The sequence below is a fragment of the Pipra filicauda genome, unplaced genomic scaffold (assembly GCF_003945595.2).
Source record: "Pipra filicauda isolate LSUMZ 115617 unplaced genomic scaffold, ASM394559v2 scaffold125_size2111803_pilon, whole genome shotgun sequence".
Classification (NCBI taxonomy): Eukaryota; Metazoa; Chordata; class Aves; order Passeriformes; family Pipridae; genus Pipra; species Pipra filicauda.
The window spans coordinates 1,050,119-1,072,384 of record NW_024103718.1 but is presented as its reverse complement, the minus strand read 5'-3'; the positions used below and the strand labels follow the sequence as shown (position 1 = coordinate 1,072,384).

Genomic DNA, 22,266 nt, shown 5'->3' with positions numbered 1-22,266 from the left:
ATTATCTTAATCCAGAAGCATGCATAACTCAGCAAGGTCATTCTGAATCTCTAGTAAAATGAGGCAGTTCTTCCTAGAGCTATTTGCAGTCTCATTTTATTTTTTTTGAGGAAATATCCCTCAAATGAAAATTTAGTTTTGTTCTCAAACTGTTAAAATTAGATGTAAGCAGAGCCTTTTAAACACTGTTTTTAATCCACATGTGCTACCTCCTCTCTTTCATTTTCTGTAAATCAAACTTGAGCTCACTTTAGAAATTCCAAACACTTTCAACTATGCTTCAGCCTGAGTGGAAATTTCTCTGACAAATATTTGGACTCAAACTATTAAAAAAAAAAATCTAATATCTTACAAATGAAAATATGTTTTTATATATAAAGGCTATATCAAATTAAGAATATATTATTCTATATACTTACTTTCCATCACTGGGAAACTATTTTCTTCATGGTTTTGAGTAGCTATTATTTACTTCTTCTTTATTTCTTAGGTTTTCCCTACAACCTTCCCTTTTTGCCCTACTTTTATCTATATTACTTAAGACAAATTCCGTATTATTACTTCATCACAGGCTGGGGTTGGAGGTCCAAGGATTTAAACACACACCCTCTTTAGGAGGAAGATGCCACAAATCTTTACTTCATTGTTGAAACCATTTCTTAATATGTCAGTTATTTCAGCATAGGTAATTTTTGAACATAAATTTCCAATGGCCTCTGTTAAACTAACAAAGCACATGATGTACTCTGACCCATCCCAACAGAAAGGGAGAAACTATATATAATATAGTATTTAATTATGCTTTTCCCATAATTCTTGTTGCACAAATAAATTTGCGAGCTGAAATAACAAGCAGGTCTTCCTCCATTGCCTTGGTGGAGATAAACATTTTTAAATGCATTCAAAATAAATTTGGAGTACTGTAATTGGAAAATATTTTGGGTCTGATCTCTCAAAATCATTGACATTTTGCCATTGATTCCATGAAAAGTCACTTCACCAGTGATATTGCTTTAACAAAAATAAGTACTTGTTATAAAGTGGGCTGGCATGAAAGAAGTTCTCAGCATCATGACAAATATAAATATACAGTTTCTCTGTGTCTCACACAACCCAGTCATTGAATCTGAGTGTTTGAAACAATTGGGAAAACAGATCAGTGAACAACTCAATACAGTCATAGAATCATAGAATCATTAAGGTTGGAAAAGACCTCTCCAAGACTGTCAAGTCTGACTTTTGGCCAATCACCACCTTGTCAACCAAACCATAGCACTAATTCCATGTCCAGTCATTTCTTGAACACTTCCAGGGATGATGACTTCACCTTCTCCCTGGCCAGCCCATTCCAATGCTTAGCCACCCTTTCAGAGAAAAAATTCTTCCTGATGTCCAAATCAAACCTTCCCTAGTGCAGTTTGAGGCAATTTCCTCTTATCCCATCACTATTTGCCTAGGAGAAGAGATCGACCCCCTCCTTGCTAAAACCTCCTTTCAGGTAGTTGTAGAGAGCGATAAAGTCTCTCTCCCTGTGCCCCGTTTTATGAGGGAAAGACTGTGGATGTTGTCTACCTGGACTTCAGTAAAGCCTTTGATACTGTCTCCCACAACATTCTGCTGGAAAGGCTGGAAGCCCATGGCTTGGACAGATGGACTCTTTTTTGTGTTGAAAACTGACTTGATGGCTGGGCCCAGAAAGTGGTGGTGAGTGCTGCTACACCCAGTCGGTGTAGCAGCTTTGGGTTCCCCAAAACTCAGTATTGGGACCAGCCCTGTTTAATAGCTTTATCAATGATCTGTACGAGGGGATTAAATGCACCCTAAATCAGTTTGCAGACAAGACTAAGCTGAGTGGGACGCGTGCAAACATTCTTTCTAGTTTATAGCCAAGGCTTTCTTCCATAGGTTGTTTAGAGGGATTCACTAAACCTGTCATTCATACTCACTTTTTCAATGACATCTTCTTTGAAGAAAGAGTGGAAAGAAAATTTGATCTGATTATTACTTCAGTTTGTAAGACTAATTAGCCCTCAACTACTTCGTGGCTTCTTCTAGATATTACGTTTATTTAACCATGGGAGAGGACTTTTATGTTCTTCACTGTTCATAGTCTTTTTTCCTTTTTGGGACTTCTGAGTAGGTCTTTGGGACTGTGAGTAGCTCTTCACAGGTCCCTGCTGCCAGCAGTCATAATATAATCTGAAAAGAAGTATTACAGAGAAAACTATAAATGCATGTCTGAATGCATTAATAGCTTACTAAAGTCAGTCATGTACTACATGACCACAGAATCACAGATCTTCACAGGACTTGTCACATGGAAAGGCAACAGTTCTAGCACCAAGTCTGAGCGACCTCCAGTGCAGAGATCATACAGTTACAAGCCTTGTACTTCAGAAGTCATGACTGAGAATTGGGTCTGATGACTCTATATCTTCTCATAAAGCTCAGAGCAGATACAGGGTAAATCATGATCATTTGCTTTAACATTTATTTTTCAGGTTTGCTTTCTAATAGTAACTTAGTAGCTGATCTAGTAAGGCACACAATGTTGAACATTTGTGAAGATATTACAACAGCCTGAAAATTCCTTCAGTCCATAACACCTTTCTCTCAATACAAAAAGTCTTTAAATTTTCCTATATCCTGACACTGCCTTTGAAATAGCCTCACTATTTGCATGATGCTGTCTCTTTACAAAGAATCTCTAAAAATTCCTTGAAGTAGGTTTGCATTGATTTAAAAAAATGTCACTCAGTTATTTAAAATGTTTATGAAGTCCTTGTGATAGAATATTAGTCATAGACTTCCAGTAGCAATAACAGCTGTGCTAACAGTTCCCAGACTAACATACAAACTGTAGAAGTTCAAGTATGCAAGGCAACCACCTCTTAGAGAGCACTAGCATTTTAATAAAATATACCAAGCTTTTATAAAATTATCCATCTGGAAGGACTTATGTTCTTTGTGGCCTCACATTCCTCGTCCCTGTCCACCAGCACTGTGACTACAGGGCAAGCAGGATCAGCATCATGACCTAGCATGTTAACTAATACCGTCTTTTCTATTGCATCAGTGAGCTGCTCCTACTCCCACTAAAGCTGTTGGTTATTGGAAGAGGGAAGCAGTGCTCAGCTAGGGGAGCTGAATAGTAGTGGTTAGATCATCATAAAGTGATCGGGAACTGAATACCTATCTAAACAGGCACAGAGCAAATGCAAAGAGAAATGTGCTCTTGGCTGAGACCTTTTGTCTCCACAGAACAACCATGTCTGCTGTGTCCAGCAATTTGCATTTCTATACCTCTAGTGACTTTTAAAACAAGAGATGGATCCCTATTCTTGGTTCTTTATTGCTGGACTATACTCATTACTTCTTTCAGAATTTCAAAACTGAGGATAAGTTACATAAGAGGGGAAAAGGTGTCTGCACATATGGAGTGCCTTGGTGGGACTATTCACTAACTAATCATTGACATTTCTTTTGTACATCTTACTGACATCAACATGGCAATTCATTTTGCTTCTAGTACACCGTTATAGACAAGAAGTTAGGAATGGCTAGACGTTTCCAAATTGCCTGTCAACCTTTTAATTTGTAGCTCTTGAGGTTTTTTACGGTTAAGACACTTGCTGTGAATTTTTCTCATTAAAATGTCTTCTAACACAGGTAGCTGACAGTATTACTTGAATTTACACCTTTCATTTCAATGTTTTGTCAGAAAAAAGGATTTGCTCGTTTTCTGCTAACTAAAATATAAGCCTTTTGAATGCTCACATATTAAACTTTGCATTCAAATAAGATTTTATTTGAACCCAAGAAACATAATTTTTCAACAACAATCAGAGAATAATATTGAAAGTCAATTCCTTCTGTGGCAAAAATGTTGTTGATATTTATTTTATGATATTGAAAATAATGCCTTTTTATAGGCAGCCTGGGCTGTAGTTGAGCTTTTCATAAATGAACAGCGAATGAGATGCCCTGATTTTTGTGTAACTAATTTAAATCAGTTTTAAAGCAGTGTTGACTCCACCTATAATAGTTGCAATGTTGTCACCCCTGAACATTAGTTCCTTTCAAGCATTTTTTCTTTTAACACCTGTTTGTTTACTAAAATCAAAATAATCATTTTCTCGCATGACTTCTAAATATGAAGTTTTAGTTATTAGAGTGCAAAGACAGTTTCCCTGTCAACCAAAATCATTCATTTTGTGAATAAAATTTTTTTCATCTGTAGTGATGAAAAGAAATTTTAGGGTTTTTTTGCAATAGTGATATAAACTACCCTGGAATTGTTTGTATTTTTCCACCTGGTATTTACAGCCAAATCCTTCTCTGGAAGTTGTGCTCAGAACCTTCTTTGTTACTTTAAATATTAGAGCTTAGTTAACTTTTCCTGCCATAATGCACAGCTGATACAGAATGAAATAATGCTGATTTTTTAATATAGCCTCTGCAGTTACAGACCTACTTGCTTTGAACTATACATACAATGAGAGATCTTAGCTACACACCCTTTGCAGACAGGAGGAATTTGGGAATTGCAGTTTACAGATCAGGCAATGACAAGGGACATTCTATTTCTCCTGTTCATTTTGTAACCCTGTGCAGCAAATACCTCATAAGAGAGGAGAGTAGCGGGTTAGGTTAGTAGCCTTGCGACAAAGGAGAGGTTTCCCAGCTTTCAGTTCCTATTGCTAGGGCAGTTCTTTACCCTGCCCAGTGAGTGGGTCATCCTTAGAGGATGAGTGAATAATTTACAGGATTTAGAATGCTAAAGGGAAAGGCAAGGCTTGTGGGTAGAGGGAAAAAGCAAGAGAGAGCAAAAAATTGGAGGCAGAAGGTAGTGAGATAAAAAATACATAAATAATTTCTGACACTGTTAAGTACTAGAAGCCCATCTGATGGTATGTGATTCACAAAGATTAATAACTCAGGAGATTAATTAAATATTACCTAATTAAACAAGAGCACAATAATCCTCAAAGGCTGTATATCATTTTTACTGCTCAGGATAGTAAAAAAATAAAATGAAAATAAATCATTAGTATTGTCCCTTAATCCCCAAGATCTTCTTACAATGAATCTAGCATCTCCAGATGTTCTATTGAAAATGACTCTTGCAAGATTTGAATGCAATTATTTCCACAGGAAATTATTTAGCTAAAATAGATGTAACTAATGCATTTTAATTTCTCTCTGCACATTTCATTTGAATATCTTCCTAATGTATCTACAGAAAGTTAGGACATTTATGACCATTTAAACACAAGGACAATTTGACTGTGCTAAGCAAACCAATGTTCTCTCTCCTGTTTCATACCAAAATGATGATCTTAAAGGTCTTTTCCAACCTAAATAATTCTATGTTTCAACACAAAAATGGCACTGTGCCAACTGCAACTTGGCACAACATGAGCGCTCAGAGCCTGCTTCAAGGCTTCTCTGAACCTGCCCCCCAACAGAGCCCTTCTGCAGTACCTCTCACACCCAGGAGGAGAAAGACAGAGATCCAGAAAAGAAAGAAGGAATAGTTAGCAAAATACAGGGTAGAAAGAATGAAGGTAACCTCTCTGAAGATTGTACAAAATAAGCTTGCAAAATCTTCACCTGGATTATGAAAAAGACAGAGCTATTGAACCTAAACTGGGCAGAGAAGGGAGAACTCTGTGTGTGTCGCTGTACGCAAAAAAGTTCCTGTTCTATCAGAGCTGTTGAATGCTTCCCTTGTGTTTCAACTAGGAGCGTGGATTTATTTATGATCGGTAGAGGGTGGTAAGCATTTTCCAAAGACTGGGTGGGTGTTTTTCTCCTTTGGACAGGAGCCTAAATTCCAGACTTCTAGTGATGAAATTTAGGTGAGCTCAATCTAGCCCTTTGCATTTTTGTTGTTATAAATTTATGTCAACAGGGAATCTGAGTCCTCAAAGAGCTCTTACTGCTTGTATATCTTATATGTACATTATTGCATGATCTGCCACCCCATATTCACACAGTGTTTTGTTTGTAATATTTCCTTGATTAGATGATGATTTCTTAATGGGTCATAATAAACAAGGGGGATTTTTCAAAAATTTGAGCAATATTAGCATTGTTTACCATTGTTTAGACCTTGAGTTGAATCAGTAGTACACAAAGCACAAAGGATTTATCTTTGATCCTGTTGTGAGGAAACTGTAGTACATAATAATGTGTTTTTGATGAATTTAAGCATTATTGTTGCTCTTTGTGTCACCTGCTGGTTAGAGTGTAAGGAAAGGGGAATAGGGTAACATTTCACTAACTCTAATGCTCAATTTCTGAATGAGGTTGTAATACCTTGCCTTTTGTGTTTACTGTTTGTCATAAAAAACCAAGTAGTTTCAACTGGAAAGTAATCAGTTAAGGTAACATTACAAGAAAATTAGGCTGTTCTGATCTATGATCTTGGCTTTTAAAGAATGTATATGAATTTCTTTCATTTTTACTCATAAAATTTTATTTTTCTAAATGTCTGGTTTAGGGATTTTGTTCTTTTATTTGTCTATGTTGTGGGGAGAGGGTAAGCAAAGAAGTTACCTCTAATTGACAATAATATTGAGTGTGTCAAAGAGAAAACTATTCTTTGTCTCTTAAAATCTACCTACTCTTCTTCAGACTTCATTTCATTTCCTGTATTAGTAATTGTAATTACCACAAAACTAAGACACCAGTGAGAATATGGTCCTATTTATACTTAAGTTAGCTAGTCTGTACAGTCGAACTCACATTAAAGGAAGCACATCAAAAATTTACAAATGCTCTGATGCTGGCAACTGCGCTGATTTCCTCCTAACATTTTGTATTGCGGGAGAAAACTACTAGTAGGATGGATAGCTGATGAAAGCAGAAACGTTTAGCAAATGGAGATCAGCAGCAGACTGGAGGTTCAGTCCTTGCGCTAGATACCACATATACTGAGCAGTGTGAGAGCCTCCTCCAAAGCCACACAGATGATAGTCATCAGTTACAACACTCTGGGAGGAGTTCAGTGTTATCCAAAGGAAAGCTCCACCATAAAAGAGAGCATAGGATTTGATTATAAGGGATCCAAAACAAGTTAATTAACAATTCAATAATAACACAGACTGAATCTTGACAATATGCAAAGATTGGGATTTTTTGGTAGCATGACAAAATTAACAAAGCCAGAGGAATTAAACAGAGTAAGGCGAGGATTAATGGTGCAGTGCACCAAATAGAAAAAAAAGGGACAGAGAAAATATGTTTTGGGAAAAGTCAGTTTCCTGTCATTAATTTCCATTTGAAAACTGAGTATCCACAAGGATATTTTGGAAAAATAGAGGGACTTTTTCTTGCAATTCTGTGTTCATCTGGAGCAGAGCAATCCAGAGCAGGGCAGTATCGCTAGCTTGCCTTAAATTCAAATGAAGTTAAAATTCATTTTAACTAAGGCAATATCAACACTTTAATGGTTAGAAGGAATGAACTCATTTCTTGGGTCTCAACTAGATAAGGTATAATGTTTAATTTTGTGGCAGAGCCGCATCAAGATTATTTTTTTAATAGTTGACTTAGTTCAATGAATAAAATTAGCATCAAACACATACAAAAGGACAATTAATTATATAGTATTTTAATAAAAAAGGCTTTAAAATGGAATATTCTTTCAAATTCAGAGTATATGAAAATGGCTGATGTTTTTCTTTTTTCTCTCAAGATGTCTTGCAAGCTGGGACTAATGCTTTCATTCCACTTCCTCACTCACACCCAAAAAGCCCATCATTAACAATTATCTTCCCACTCATCTGCAGAGAAACAGTGGAGGAAATAGGCCTCTTAACAAAAAGAGAATAGATGCCAGCACACTACTATTAATTTCTGTTAGCTAGATAATAAATCTCTAATTATTTTTAAGGATGAGATCACAATGGGAGCCCCTGTATGTAACAAACTACATGTACACTAGATTTTGTTAATACGTTAGAACATTCAGTAAGTGTATTGAGAATAGAAGGGAGATCTGTCTCGGGATGTGTTCAGGCATCACTGAATAACCAGGAGAAATGATCAGAGCTACCATACAAAATATTAAAGTTCTAGCGGATATAACTGAATGCATGAAATTTGGTAATCCCTGATAATTTATAGTGTTTCAGTGCCTCACATTAGAACTGTTTTACATAATCTTTTAATTAGCATTCTTGTTGGCTTTTGTGAAAAAATTTAAATGACCTAAAGATTTCTGATGAGCATGAGTATTACAAAAAGGGAAAAAAAGGAAATCCGGGATATTTCAGCTGATGCTGGAATACAGAAAGCCTAGTTCAAACAATGACTTATTAAGTACTGAAAACTGATAACTTTTTTAATACCTTTGAAAATTTCTTTTCTATAAAACTTATCTCAAAATTTTTTTTGTTAGTATTAACCCCTATAGGAACTTAAATACTTTACAGTGTTTGAAGCATCAGAATTGTATTTCAGACAGGCAGAATTAGGCTTATGAATCTAAAGATTCATAAGAGCCAGTGAAAGAAGACTGAGGTCTTGCATTTGGCAACACAGAATTTGTGTTGGATAAATGCCTCTACGTACAGGGTACTCAATATCACTGTGAAGATCCCTGTTAACTGAAACTTTCTGACATTTCAAGTTTAGGTAACAATCTTATGAATGGCATTTGCCCAGCAAATGCACTAGTCTTTTCTAATTTTTGTGTGAGAACAAAAGGTCCTAGTTTTTGTTTGGGGAGGATCAAAAAAAGGCACAGCAAGGCTTCTCCTTGAACAAGCTCCATATCTTTCCTTAAAAATTACATTATTCCTTCTTTATTCTTGAAGTTTTTAGTGATTATTGAAATTGCTAAAATATTTGCTCTAACTTTGCTATATATGCTAAGTTATGATTTGCATTTTAGTAAGACCAGATTTGTTGATTGGTAACTGTATGATACTCAGAATTATTTTTCTTCTAAAATACAGAAATATAACTTTTCTGGTATTTTCCTCATATACTATTATTTTCACAGGCCAAAAATGGCCAATTTATTTTTCAGTCTGCAAAAGACATTTTTTTCAAAAAGGCTTTTCTGTAGCTTCATTTATTTTCTTGAATACTTGGAATGAAGAAAACTGTCCTCATTCGGTATTAATAGATTAGACATTTGCTTAGATCACTAAATTGGTCACAGATTTCTTTGAATAGCATCTTAATTTATATTATTGTCTACTCTCTCTCACATTCCTGTGTTTTCACGTGTTTCAGTATATATATGTAATATACTTTTCATTTCTTTATTCTTGTAGTACAAAACTTCTGAGGACTTTTAAAGATACATTTTATCCTATGCCCTTCCATCTTGTACCTATCTTTTCATTTACATTTGCTTTTGATAGACTATCTGAAGTTTTGTTTTCTAGAGTCCAATCTTACATTTCACCCTTAGCAGTAGGAAAATCGTATGTATCTGTGTGTTTTATGTATAAATCTATGCCTTTCTAAAATATAATTATTAAATAAATATTTTTAAGTAAGAGTATAAGAAATTATTTTTTGTGATAATCTTTGGAGAAATTGTTTGAGCTTGAGAACTAAGTTTCTTAAGCTTTGTCAGGTAATCACTGAGATTCATATTTAAGCCTGTGTAGACCATTGATAGATTAATTTCATGTAGAGGGAAAGCTTGAATCTCATGGCTCATAAATCAAGAACATCAGAAAATAATATTTTGAAAGTCTACTGGAAAAGATTGTCCTTCAGAAAACCTCATGTCATGTGAATCATGCAAGAAGCATTCAAAGTTTAAATTGTCAACAGCACCATGTTGACAATTAGAAGCTGACTTCTAATCATAAATAATTTCAGAAATAAATAATGATCAGAGAGCTTATCAGATAAAATATTTTTAATCCTTTTTTGCCTACATCGTCACTTAAAAGATCCTGTTGTAAAACAGAAGTGATTATCTGTCTTGGGAAAAAGAAAATCATCGGATTTAGACATATCTATATGCTGTTCAGATCCGGGTCTACTGTTTTTGATAGGCTGTTTTTTCTTTTTTTTTTAAATTAGGAGATTAAAAATTATAAAAACCGATTCAATGCAAATTTGATCTTCCTGTATCCAAGGTTTTAGCAGTCAGTTTAAAAAATGTGAGTGGCATCAAAGCACTATTATTTGGTGTAACACAACTGCAAACAAAATCACTGAACGCTTACTTATATGAGTGATACTTACATCACGGTGTAGTACCCTATTCCACATGTGTGTCTCAGTTGGAGAAAATTTGGAGGTGTGGAGAACTCGGACAGAAGTGTCCTCCCTTGGATTCATAGCCCTGCTTTCTCCAATACAGAGAGAGAGACCAAATACGCCCAGATATAACTCATTACCAAGGAGAATGCTGATAACAATTCTGATAAAACTGGGTTAAACCACCCGATGAGGAGAAACTTCCCAAATCCCGCCCACCAGACCAAATAGAGTTGTTGCCTGAGGTGTCGAATGTGCATGCCTTCAGCACCTGCCCTTGGTGGCCTCTCTGCACATTGTCAGCAAAGCACACTGCTGATTGAGCCGTGAGCACCAATAGTCCAGTACCTTACAGCACCTTAGCAGGTGCAGTTGAATGTTTGAGTCCTTAATCACTAGCAGTTCAGTCACTTTAAAGCCAAAAAGGCATATTTGGAGAAAAGAGAAAAGAAAAGATGAATACCAGAATTTTTGTGTAACCCAGGACAATGTGTAAAACTAAAATGGTAATTTTAAGATTTCTTTTTTTCTTCACAATAAATTACAATATGTAGATTGTATATCTTTGAGCTTTAAGGCCCAGAAAGGATTGCTTTGTTTTCTAGAGAGAAAATATTAGTCAAGGAGCCAAGGTTCACGGCAATTTGGCTGCCAGATTGTTCCATTTCTAATGACTTCTGTTCTTCCTTGTCAGTCTACATAGCCAGAACCACTTACTAATTATTTACAGAGCAGAGTTTGGATTGCATCAAAGAGACCTTCCACTCATCAAGCTGTTTCCTGGTATTAATTTAGCTCTTCCTTCCTACATCTGTAGCTAAAGCAAGTTTCCATAGTGCTTAAAGTAAAGCTGGAAATAACCCAAAAACTCTGAGACTTGGTGATAAATTTTAATTTAATTTTATTTATTTAAATGCAAAATTTACTTGAACACGGAAGGGCAATGCAAGGGATGCTTAGAGATTTCTGGTAATAAATGTGTCCCAAAGGACTGAGTTGGAAAAGTAACCATGTACACAGTAGAAAGTGCAGTTTTAAGGTGGACAGCTTGGGAAAAGTGGCTTTGGGAAGAGACAGTGTTTTCCTACTGGTATTCAAGTCTGAGCAGGTTTAAGAGCTGATGCGACTGAAAGGAAATTTCAGCAGTCTCTCGGTCTAGTCCAAGTATTCTGTTTTGACTGGATTCATGCATTGACTGATGCTTCTAAGTCACTTTTACTCACACAATAAAAGACTGTGAATAAGCGGACTGACATAATGGACACTCCAGGTTCTCAAAGACTGAAATATAGCCACCTAGCAGCTAGATCGCCAATCTTCCTAAAGTTCACAGCTTTCTGGAAGGCAATTTCACAATAGTCTTAGGCTGATCTAAGATGATCCTATCACTAATTACAAGTGACTTTTTGCATGACAAAAAGCATAGTTAAGGTAGACATTGTGGGTGTCCTGTGTCCTGTTGGCAGCAGACTATTGAGCCCTATTTTTGAGTTTTCAGCTACATTAGGCAGACAATGAGCATTATGCTATTAAGATAAAGGGCATTTTAGAGGGAGCTTAATGAGTCGTTTGAATGTTGAGATTAACAGGTGATTGTTGTAACTCTTATAACTGTGCCTGGGGTAATATTTATTATCTGTGATTAAATCTGTGCCTTTTTTTTAAAAAATGCTTAGATTTTTCTATTTTTAAGATGAATGAAAACTCTCTTTCAACTAGTTAGATTGATTTCTAGCTTTAAAGTTACTTTAAAATAACAGGGTTTTTTAAAGAAAGGTACAGTCTGATGTTACACAGATGTTGAAAAATATTCCTTCCATGCAATTTTTACTCAGCTTTTGTCTGGTACAAATACCTCTCATTTCTTACATCAGCGCAAGTAATAAAAGAAAAATTTACCGGTACGTGTTGCAAGATATTCCTCAGTCAATATATCTGTGAAAAACTAGACAGACAGTGTCCACTGCTGGCAAATCACATAATTGCACTGCAGATTAGAGAGAGATGCTTTTGAAAGGTTTCAATGAATTACGTCCTAAGTGTCAAACATTTTGTAATTTATGTTTGTAAGCTTGTGTTGAAAAATCAGGTCACTATGTTAGAAGTATTCATGCTTGTCAGATACTTCTAAAAATCTGGATTAACTAAAAAGAAGCTAAGCATACTTGTTTGCAGAGATTTATATATGTCATTAACTTACTCTGTTCAATAGAAATAGTGGACTATGCACTGAATTTTCTGTTTGTTTGGAAGGGGTACCACGGTATGTGACTTTTTTTTCAGAGAACATTAGTTGCGTCTGAACCCCAAAGGAAGGAATGTGTCTGTATGAATAGATCTCAGAGGAGATCAAGGCCTGCCCTATTGATGAATGTGGCATTAACCTGAATTGTTCTATATCTACATTTTCTTCCTTCAGACACTTACTTTCTTCATTAGCAGTACTCAGAGAAACACTGTATTACCTCCCCTTTAGAACAAGAAAAGAACAAAATATCTTAGAATTAGTATGGAAGGGATTGCAAAACAAAAGTAATTTGAAAATAAATGGTAGAAGAATTGTAAAAAAAGACAGATTACTATAAAAAAATTTTTTTACCAGATTACTTACACTGTCAATTTTAGGTCACATAGCAGGAAATAAGACTGTTTTTTCTAAATTATTTGTCAAGAAGTGTCCTTCATGCTTTCTTCCAAAATTATATTGTGGATGTGTTTATATGTGTAAGCATATACATGTGTGCATGCAAATGCATGGGCAGACATGCTCCAGTTCTTCTTGGCTCTGGTAAAAATCACTTTTTATATTTAAGGCATTATTGGTTTTAATTTTAGGTGAATCATTCTTCTGCTTCTCAAAATAGTTGTTTATGTATGTCTCTGCACATACTGTCTTGTCTGGTCAGCATTTTATTGTAATGGGTATAATGTGCTTTTTCTTCTGGGTCTCTGAGATGGTCAATATCTGACACCACCTTTGTTCTTAAGGTTCAGAAATATTGCACATTTTTTTTCTCATATGTCATGTGTTCATATCTGTTCTAAGGAAAGCAAGAAACACACTTGTAAAGATGTTCTAGGAGTAGGAAATCCTCACTGGAGAGTATTCTCAAACAGGTATAACAGCTTACACGCTCTGCCAACTGAACTGACTTCAGAGGAAATTCACTGTAGAGACCTAATTCCTCAGCAACAGTGTTCCTTTTGTTTCTGTAGAACAAAATTAAGCAGACTAACCTTACAGGGACTTTCAGTTACTTGAGAGAATAATAGCAAAATGTGTTGCATGTTTCAGAAGTCAGGCAAAACAGACAAGTCCTGCTGTGGCTAGATAAGTAAACACAACAGATGTTGGCTTAAGCTGTGCATATTAATGAAGAAGCTCTCCACGCTGTTTTTAGACCTCTAAATCTTAAACTGCTCTCTGCAGCTGTGTGGACTAGAGATGGGGGGGTGGTGTTTGTGTTTGCTTTTCTTTAATGAAAGTCCTTGTTCTGGCTTGTGTCACCAGAGCCTTGTCTGAAGCAAATCTGCTGTTAGCTTCAGTGGGAACAAAATTAACGGCAATGTGTTTCTGTTGTAGTTGTTAAGAACCTCTCTTTAAGGGGACTATTTAATTTTTAGAGGTAAAATAATATATATGTCACTGTAGAAACCACTGCAGAGGTCAATAAAGCTAAAATGATCCCAGGGAGGCAAGAAACTGGAATATTTTTTTGGACTTACAGTTTGGTATTTAAGGGGTTCAGGGTCAACACATTCAACAAGGGGGTTGCATATTCATTCTATTAAAATTGGGGGGTTTCACGAGGATGACATAAGGGAAAAACCCAGGTTAACAAATCTTGGGGTCTTACAATTACATCATAGGAAAAACCCTGCTTTATCTTGGGGGACTTCATGGGGGGAGAAGGGTATTCAGGACTGCAAAATACACAGGATACAGAGGACACAAAGGGAGACATAAACCACAATAAGTCTCCTGCGTGGGTTGATGAGATCAAGACGGACACTCTTGGCTTGGGCAGGGCATGTCACATGGATGGTATTTTGTTTGCTTCTTATGTCAAGGTTTTTTTCCCCAACTTTAGTAGCCCATGGCTTTCTGCAGAGACCACTCAAATCTCTCTCTGCAGATATCATATTTTGGAATCCAACAAACCACAATGTATCAATTTTAAATTACTTTTATGGATTTTTCCCTGAAAGTGATCTTGACTATTTTTTTCCCCAGTTTTTTAACTGTCATTTAAAAGAGACTTGTTGGAATTAAATTTTGGGCCTGGGTGAGCTATCCTGGAGACTCTTATATGATCTGTCTGCTCTTCAGATTCTCCTGTCAACTCAGCTGATTTGTTTTGTTCTCAAAAGAAGTGGTATCAGAAGTAGAGGACAGAGTGAAAACCAGGAAGAGTCATGAAAGACGTCACAGGAGCTGTGCTAAAAGTTAGCAACTGTAATCATGCATACAATCTTGCCGAAAGATCAATTGTAAAAAATAGTTTAAGAATCTCCATCTCCTTTTTTTTTTCTCTGTTGAAGAATGAAGAGTTAGCCAATGGAATAAAAACCAACGTTCTGAAGTAATTAAAGTAGGTATTTTAATTGACAAAGCACTACTAATGAGACTCATTACTACAGAATAATAGGTGCAATTTAGCATTGGAAAGGGAATGGGAAAAGCAAAGTCAAAAACAGAAAGCAAAACTAAGCATTCTTAGAACTATTCTAATGTCTAAAGAGTAAGCCAATATATAGAGTGGAGGTACTCAGTCCTTCGAGTTACAGATGTATCCCAGGTAATATGTGAAAGAATGAATGCAGAACAAATATTGCACTAGCTAAGGCATCAGCTCTGAGCTGCTGTAGGCAGCACCTGAGCTGTTATGCATATTAGTGGTCATGTTTTGATAGTTCTCTGTATAGCCAGTCATCTAATGTAGGACTTCCTTGCATAGTGCTTTAATTTATTTTTGTATGTGCACTAATTATGTTTTAACCGTTCTTCTTATGACTTGGATACATAAGGTCAAGTGAGTCCACAGCCTGTGAAGAAGGTGGCTAAATTATGTGCAGTCCTCTGAACAACGTACTGAAATCTTATTTTTGTCTTGTTTAAAGGGATTCACCTGACCTATTTAAACAAGTGACTCCACAGGAACTCCTATGTATTCAGTAGATTTTAATAGGTATGAGTTTGGCTCCTTGAGTGCATTCTGAATGTTGAGACTGAAAGCTGAGTGCTTTTGGTACAGAGCAGTGTGAAAGCATAGAAATCCAAATTCTCCAAATTTTGTGAAGTATATTATCATGTTTAATAAACTTTGTTCTTAATGCTCTCCAAATTCTAATAAATGAGCGTCAGGTGTTCAGGACATCAAAGATTTTAAATTTCAGTGCTTCCCAGTGCCTTGTCTTTTGAGAAGTTAACAATAACTTTTAAGGAGAACTATATCCAGATTAATATACAAGAATATGTAAAATGGACCCAATTTAAAGCTCATTGCACAAGCATACTAGTCTTATTATAAGCATGGAATGCGCATAAACTATCTGAAAAGGGATTTCTTGTCTATGTTTTAATATTTTCACACAGGTATGATCATGACAAATACGACCTTTTATGTTGACATGTTTTTCTAACTTAAGTTTTTTTCAATTAAACATTTACCAACCTACAGAGTAGATTATACGTTTCATCTTCTTCAAGTCATTGTTATTTCTCTTGCTCCATCTTTGTCCCCCAAGAAAACGAAAACAAGAACTGAAAGTTACTATTGCTTACCAATACCCATCCTCCTGCGTAAGTACATATTGTGTGCCTTGGGAAAATATCAGTTTGCAATTATATGAATAATCCTACTTGTAGGCCTGTATCACATTTTCTTATGATATCATAGTGTGGGAGTGCAGGTGTTTTAGTATGTACATCGAAATTAGGTACTTTGATTATGGTCCAACAAAACTACCAGCAACCTTCAAGAAATTTTTTTTATCAGAACCACCTAATGTTCAGAATCCCAATTTTAGTTAGAAACAGCACCCTGGTAATCAGTCTACTGTCTTTTCAAAAGCACCACAAGGTTGATTAAATGAATCCATCACAACTTAGAAACAAGTGTTTTTTCCACTCCTGAGAGGCCACTTCTTGGAATGATATTAAATTTTCCCAGTGGTCTAGATGTACCTTTATGCATACCTTGCAATTGTGTGCCTAAATTGGCACCTTTACCCCCAGGACATCCTTTCAAGTTTGAATGGAAATATAAGGAGTAAGGTACTAATCTTTTTTGCAACTATAGCACACAACATCTTCCAAAGAAAAAAAAAGCAAACAACATTTTCAGAAACATGAAACAATCTTCAACTCTTTAGGGTCTAGAAGAACATCTAGATTCACAATACTTTACTAGTGATTTCTAGAATACAGGATAAGTTGACTCTCCCTCATCATATTCTAATGTATTTAACTGGAAAAATGAGCTGTGTGAGCCTACTGTTGGCAAGGAATTGCTAAAAAAACTTCACTAGAGCTCATGAAACTTACACATTTAGTAGCAATGTAGTAATCTGACATTTTACACTCCTATAAAATATATGTGTGTAAGAACTTTGGGGTTTATTTTTTTTATTTTGGTTTGGATTTGATAAGAAGAATGGTTTCAGGATATCTGGGAGGGGAAAATTTGGACGGAGTGTGCATAGGTGGGAAATACCTGTAGAAAGACATTTTTCTTTATATTGAAATGGTTTATAAAAGAAAGAACTCTGTAGAGCTTTCATGTCTGCATTGACCAGAAGTTACTCTGCAGCTTTTAACTTTATCTAAATTAACGCAAAACATACAAGTGGGGGGGGGGGGGGAAGAAAGAAGAAATAGAACAGTCCATGATGCATAAGGATGACATTTTAAGTTCTGTAAATTTTGAAGCCAATGTGTCTAGGTTACAATAAAGATTAAATTCCATTTTTCCTATAAAGAAATCTCTATAAAAGTGTGTTATGTATCACTAGTACGTGCATATACACAAATATTAATGTTGTAAATTTTAATATTGAATATTAATGCCCGAAAATACCACGTTGTAATTTATATGTTAAATTAGTTGAAATGGTATATGTTTTTTTCCCAGTAATACAGCAAAGAATAAATTTAAGGAATAATAATGTTTCTTATTATGTAGGTATTATATACCCTAGTATATAATACTGCAAGTATTTTATACACACTTTATATATGTTGAATTTTTTACTCTAAAATTCATTCAAGCAAGCAATGTTATAGATTCTAAAATGTTTTTGTTTCAGAAAACTCCTGAAATCCATAATAAATTACAAGTTAGAAATGAACAGATGGGAGAACAGAAAGTATTGAAAATCTCTGCTCACCCTCTTTGGCTTTTATTTATTTGTTTTCATATCCAGAGTATTGTTAATCAGAAATAAGACCCTGTTTTAATGTAAAAAATGTCATAAGTAAGATATTTGTCCTAAATACATAATCTTCTACAGTTATTAGTCTTTAAGGTAGCCAATATGTTCATACTTCTACAATCCATCTGTTAGCAAAACCTTCACTTTGACTAGAACTGCACACATTTTATCACAGGTTAAGACACCAGATGGCTCTCTTGAGTTTTCTTTGCAAAACCTCAAGCTGTAAACAACTGCTCTGTATTTCTCAGATGTGAGTAGGAAGCTATTGTTTTTGATCTCTGGAGTAAGAAACACGTTTTCTCTTTGTCTATAGGCATACCACCCGTTTTCACCTTCTTTGTTTCTTTTCTTTGCCATCACCTCAAGCATCGTGTCGTTGAGAAATGGCAGTGTGTTTTGGCAAAGGCCCAATATTTGAAGGAAACTACGGAAAAGGAACAATAGTAGTAGATAGTATATAGCATAGCATCGTTGGACAATATAAAGAGGTCCCTCCAGCAAAAGGGAACGTGGAACCTACATCTTTTTGGAGAGAGATTCTCATGCTAATGTTAGGTCTGTATGTACATATTCTACTCCGAAAATCCCGTGAAAATGAAAGATAGTGGGTGATTGGCCTTTATTTCACTCTACTCCCTCTCATTCATTCTTTTGTTTGGAGCCAGCAGCCAAGTCGAGCTGACTTAGGCTGCGTATTGTCAGCTCCGCGGCGGTGGCACGGGATGTTCTATGCCACTCGCTGCTCCTCTCTGCTACGCTGTCCGTGGTGCTGAAGGCAGAAACAGACCGGGGAGGGAATCGGGCCGGGGACGGGACCAGGGCCGGGGCTGGGGGAGGCCCACTGGGGAGTCACTTGGAGGACCGCTTCCCTCTTGAGAGTTCTTAAGGAAGGCAGCACCGTGTCTTGTCCACTTCTGAGAAGGAAGGAAAAGGAAAGCAGCATACAAAAATACTACAGTGAATTTTATATTTAAAAATATAACCACTTCTCTGTCTAATTGCATTAGTTAAGGCAATTGTAACCGTTGTAAGGAAATTGCTGCTCTGTAAAAATTACCAGATAGAAAATCCAATGAGACTTAGCTGAATCTCTTTAGAGACACTTTTAAATAGAATTAAAATGTATTATCGTGATCCGATTGTGCATGTTCTGTTCCTAGCTGGTCTAGTATTAATACAAAATCCCTGTATACTGGAGTTCCCACCATACACTTTTGCCCTCTGTATAAAAATAGCGCTTTGTAGATTAAAGGATTTAGGGAAAAAATGGTCAATATCAGAGATGCTGAAGCCTTTGCTGAAACAAGAACAAACTCTTATATACTAGGTACTGTATTGCAAATAAATTAATTATTCTGGATTGATATTTGCACCTCCAAGCCTGTTAAACAAAACAAACCAACAACAAAAAACCCACCACAAACCCCTCTAATAAGAAATTAGAGTGTTCTGTAAACAGTATAAAAATAGATATTTATTACACAATAATTCCCTGTGCAAGCATCTGTCCTTCTTTATAGGATAACTGCATTTTTTTTTCTGTGTAGCTGCTTACTTCCTTTTTCTACTTTTCTCTGGCTAGTTACAACTTCAGGAAGTTTAACAATTAGGCTTGCAGAAAGTAAATCCGAAAAACTTTAAGCCCTTATTTGAAAAGAGAGAAGAGCAAAGTGAAAAAGATGAAAGGAAACAAGTGAGATGTCATATTTTACATGGTAGTTACTATTTGCAGTGTCTTGTGATCTCCTCGGGGCAGATACTCCTTAGGCTTCTGTGTCTAGTGAACTTGTTTGGTGCTTCCTCAAGTGCTCCAAGACGGCCTACAATTTTACACGGTGCTTGTCATCAGTAAGTCTACCAGCCGCGGCCGTTTGTGGGTGCCCTATGTTATTCCTTCGGTATTCGGTATTCTGCCCTCCAGCTCGTAGATGTGCTTCTTCCTCATGGCTCTAAAACCTTCCCTTGAGGCAGAAACTCCTCTCCCGCCAGACTACACCCCCAGCCCCGTCCGTTCCCGGATTGTGGGGCGCTCCTGCCCCGCCGCGGGCGGGCTGTCCGGCGGAGGGGCAGTCGCGGGGCGGGGTGCCTGCCCTTGGCGGAACGCGGTGCCAACTCACCCGCCGGCCCTGCCCCCATGGCTTCTCCGGCCTGGGGACGGTGACAGGTGCCGGTGTCACCGCTGGGGGCGGCAGGGGCGGCCGGCAGGGAGCCGGTGCCGGGGAGCCGGCGAGAGGGTGCGTGCGAGGGTGCCTCGGGCGGGCGGAGGAGAACGCGGAGGGCCATCCGCCACTCCGGCAGCACGCAGCGCCCTCCGCCCCCCCGGGGAGGGAGCCCCTTACAAAGGCACCCGGACGGGGGGCAGAGGCAGCTGGAGGCGGATGTACCGGGAACCCCCCCCCGGGTCCCACCAGAAAACCGCATCAGCAACACCCAGTCCGTCCGACTCTCTCCCCCTTCTTCTGTCTTTCCCTCATTCCTTCTCCACCCCTCGCACCTTCGCCGCCCCTCGCCTTGGGGAGGACAAAAAAAAGCTCCAGCGGTGCGTGCCTGTGTGTGTGTGTGTGTGTGTGCGTGCGTGTGTGTGTGTGTGTATGTGCGTGTGCGTGTGTAGGGGAGGCTGGAGCGGGGTGGGACCGAGGAGCCGTGATTACAGCTCTCCCCGGAGAAGAAGATTGCTCTCTCCAGATGCTGATTTCTGAAGCACTTGGCAATCATCAGGCGGGAGCCGGGAAGAAGCGGCGGTAGCCGCCCCGGCCGCGGCGATGGCAGCGGCGGGCGAGCGGGAGGCGGCGGCGCGGGGCTGAGGGGCAGCGCTGCCGGTCGGACACGATCCGACCCGACCCGATCCGACCCGACCGGGCGCGGCTCTGCCCCGAGTCCCGCTCGCTCCTCTCTGCGCCGCCAGCCCGCCCGCCCGCAGACGCTCGCCCGAGCAGGTAGTAGGTGCCCCTGTGCCAGGACACGGCGGGGGTGACGGTGGGGCACCCATGCGGTGACCCTCGGCGGCAGCAGCTCCCGCCGGCCGCAGGGTGGAGGTGCCCCTCCGCAGCCGCGCCTCGGGCCGGAGGAGGCTTCCGCTCTCCCGCGTCCCCCGGGGATGGGTCCCCGCCGGGGCTGAGCGCCCCGCCGCCTCCCGCCTCTCTGCCCGGCGTGGGCGATCCGGCTAGCAGCCATGGCAGCGGCCATCGCCAGCGGCTTGATCCGCCAGAAGCGGCAGGCGAGGGAGCAGCACTGGGACCGGCCCTCGGCCAGCAGGAGGCGGAACAGCCCCAGCAAGAACCGCGGGCTCTGCAACGGCAACCTGGTGGACATCTTCTCCAAGGTCCGCATCTTCGGGCTCAAGAAGCGGCGGTTGCGGCGCCAAGGTGCGTCCTCGTGGCCGGGCCCGCCCGCGGGCTCCCGGGGTGGGGGGACGGGAGGGGGCAACCTGTGGCGAAAAACTTCCCAGGTCGGGCGCCGCCCCCGGTCCTGCCAGCCGGCGGCTCCTGGCTCCCCGTGGAGCCGCGGCTGGCGAGCCCGGCCGGCCCTGGAGCGCCGGTGTTGGTCACGACAGGTGTGCTACGGGCAGGAATCCCCTCGGGAGAGGCGGCCGGCGCGGCGAGAGCCCTACCCGCCCCTCCGCGTGTCCTCGTCTCTCCCGTGTTTCTCTTTGAAGGACAAAAAGCGCACAGCGTGGAAAGCTCTTTGGGTGTCCGATGTTTGAGGGCCGTCGTTCCCCAGCCCTTCCTTGAGACACCCGCTTGGCTTTGGTGGGTGCAGCCCGGCCCTAGTGCAGGGGTCTCGCTCCACGCTGTCCGGTAACTTCCCAGTCAGCACACTGAGAGGTGTGGGAGAGCTTCTCAGCATCGCAATGGGTGCCCAGGTAGCAGGTCCACCTGCCTGTTGCCCATCCCCAACCAGGGCCTCACCATGCAGACCAACAGGTTCTGCAGGCAGTTCTTCAGGGTAGATGATCAGTAGTCAACGGAGAAAACTGAAACTGGTTCCGTGATGATTGCATTCTATCCACTACGTTGTGTTAGAACACCAGAAATAAAAGGAGTCAAATGATATTGGAATGACTTATCCATTTTTTACAGTTCTGTGGTATTCAACAGCATTCAGAAATGATGATGACTTACTTTGTACTTGTCCTCAGGAAACAAGTAGTTTTAGAACAAAAGGATTATATATATATTATTATATATATGAGTGAAAATGTTAAGTATTACCTGAAATGTGGCTAATACTATCTAACCATGATAAAGCACAAACCACCCTCTGTTACATTAAAGAATGCCACCATGTGTTGTGGTTCAGTATGTATACTACAACTCCTCTTTAGCTTGGGTCAGAAGATAATTTTAAGAAGCATAATCAGGGAACTGTCCTGATTGATGCTTCCTGCCTCTTTTCCGTGCCTCATACATGAAAAAGCATAAATCAACAAAATCCATGCAATTTTACTTTCATGTAGCTTTGTTACAGTGAAATTATTTATTTTTATTTATTGTAACTCGCATTAAATGCAAGTTAAGTCTTGCCATTTTTAGGTAGTACAATGATGTAGGAAAGATGAGGAGGAACATGTCAGTGGCAAAATCTAAAGTGGCT

The 22,266-nt window shown here is 39.0% G+C and overlaps 1 protein-coding gene across 4 annotated transcripts in view; it reads left to right on the top strand.

The window, feature by feature from the left end:
• FGF14 (fibroblast growth factor 14) overlaps positions 1-22,266 on the top strand; it is a 401,593-nt gene that overhangs the window by 252,506 nt on the left and 126,821 nt on the right. The window contains exon 1 of one of the 4 annotated variants that reach the window (XM_027730758.2): positions 20,017-21,038. The exons of 2 other annotated variants lie outside the window; for them this stretch is intronic. In XM_027730758.2, coding sequence (XP_027586559.1) covers positions 20,846-21,038 — 193 coding nt within the window. In that variant the 5' untranslated portion in view covers positions 20,017-20,845. Of the gene's footprint in view, positions 1-20,016; positions 21,039-22,266 lie in introns of those variants that run through there. One more of the 4 variants, XM_027730755.2, reaches the window with a different exon arrangement.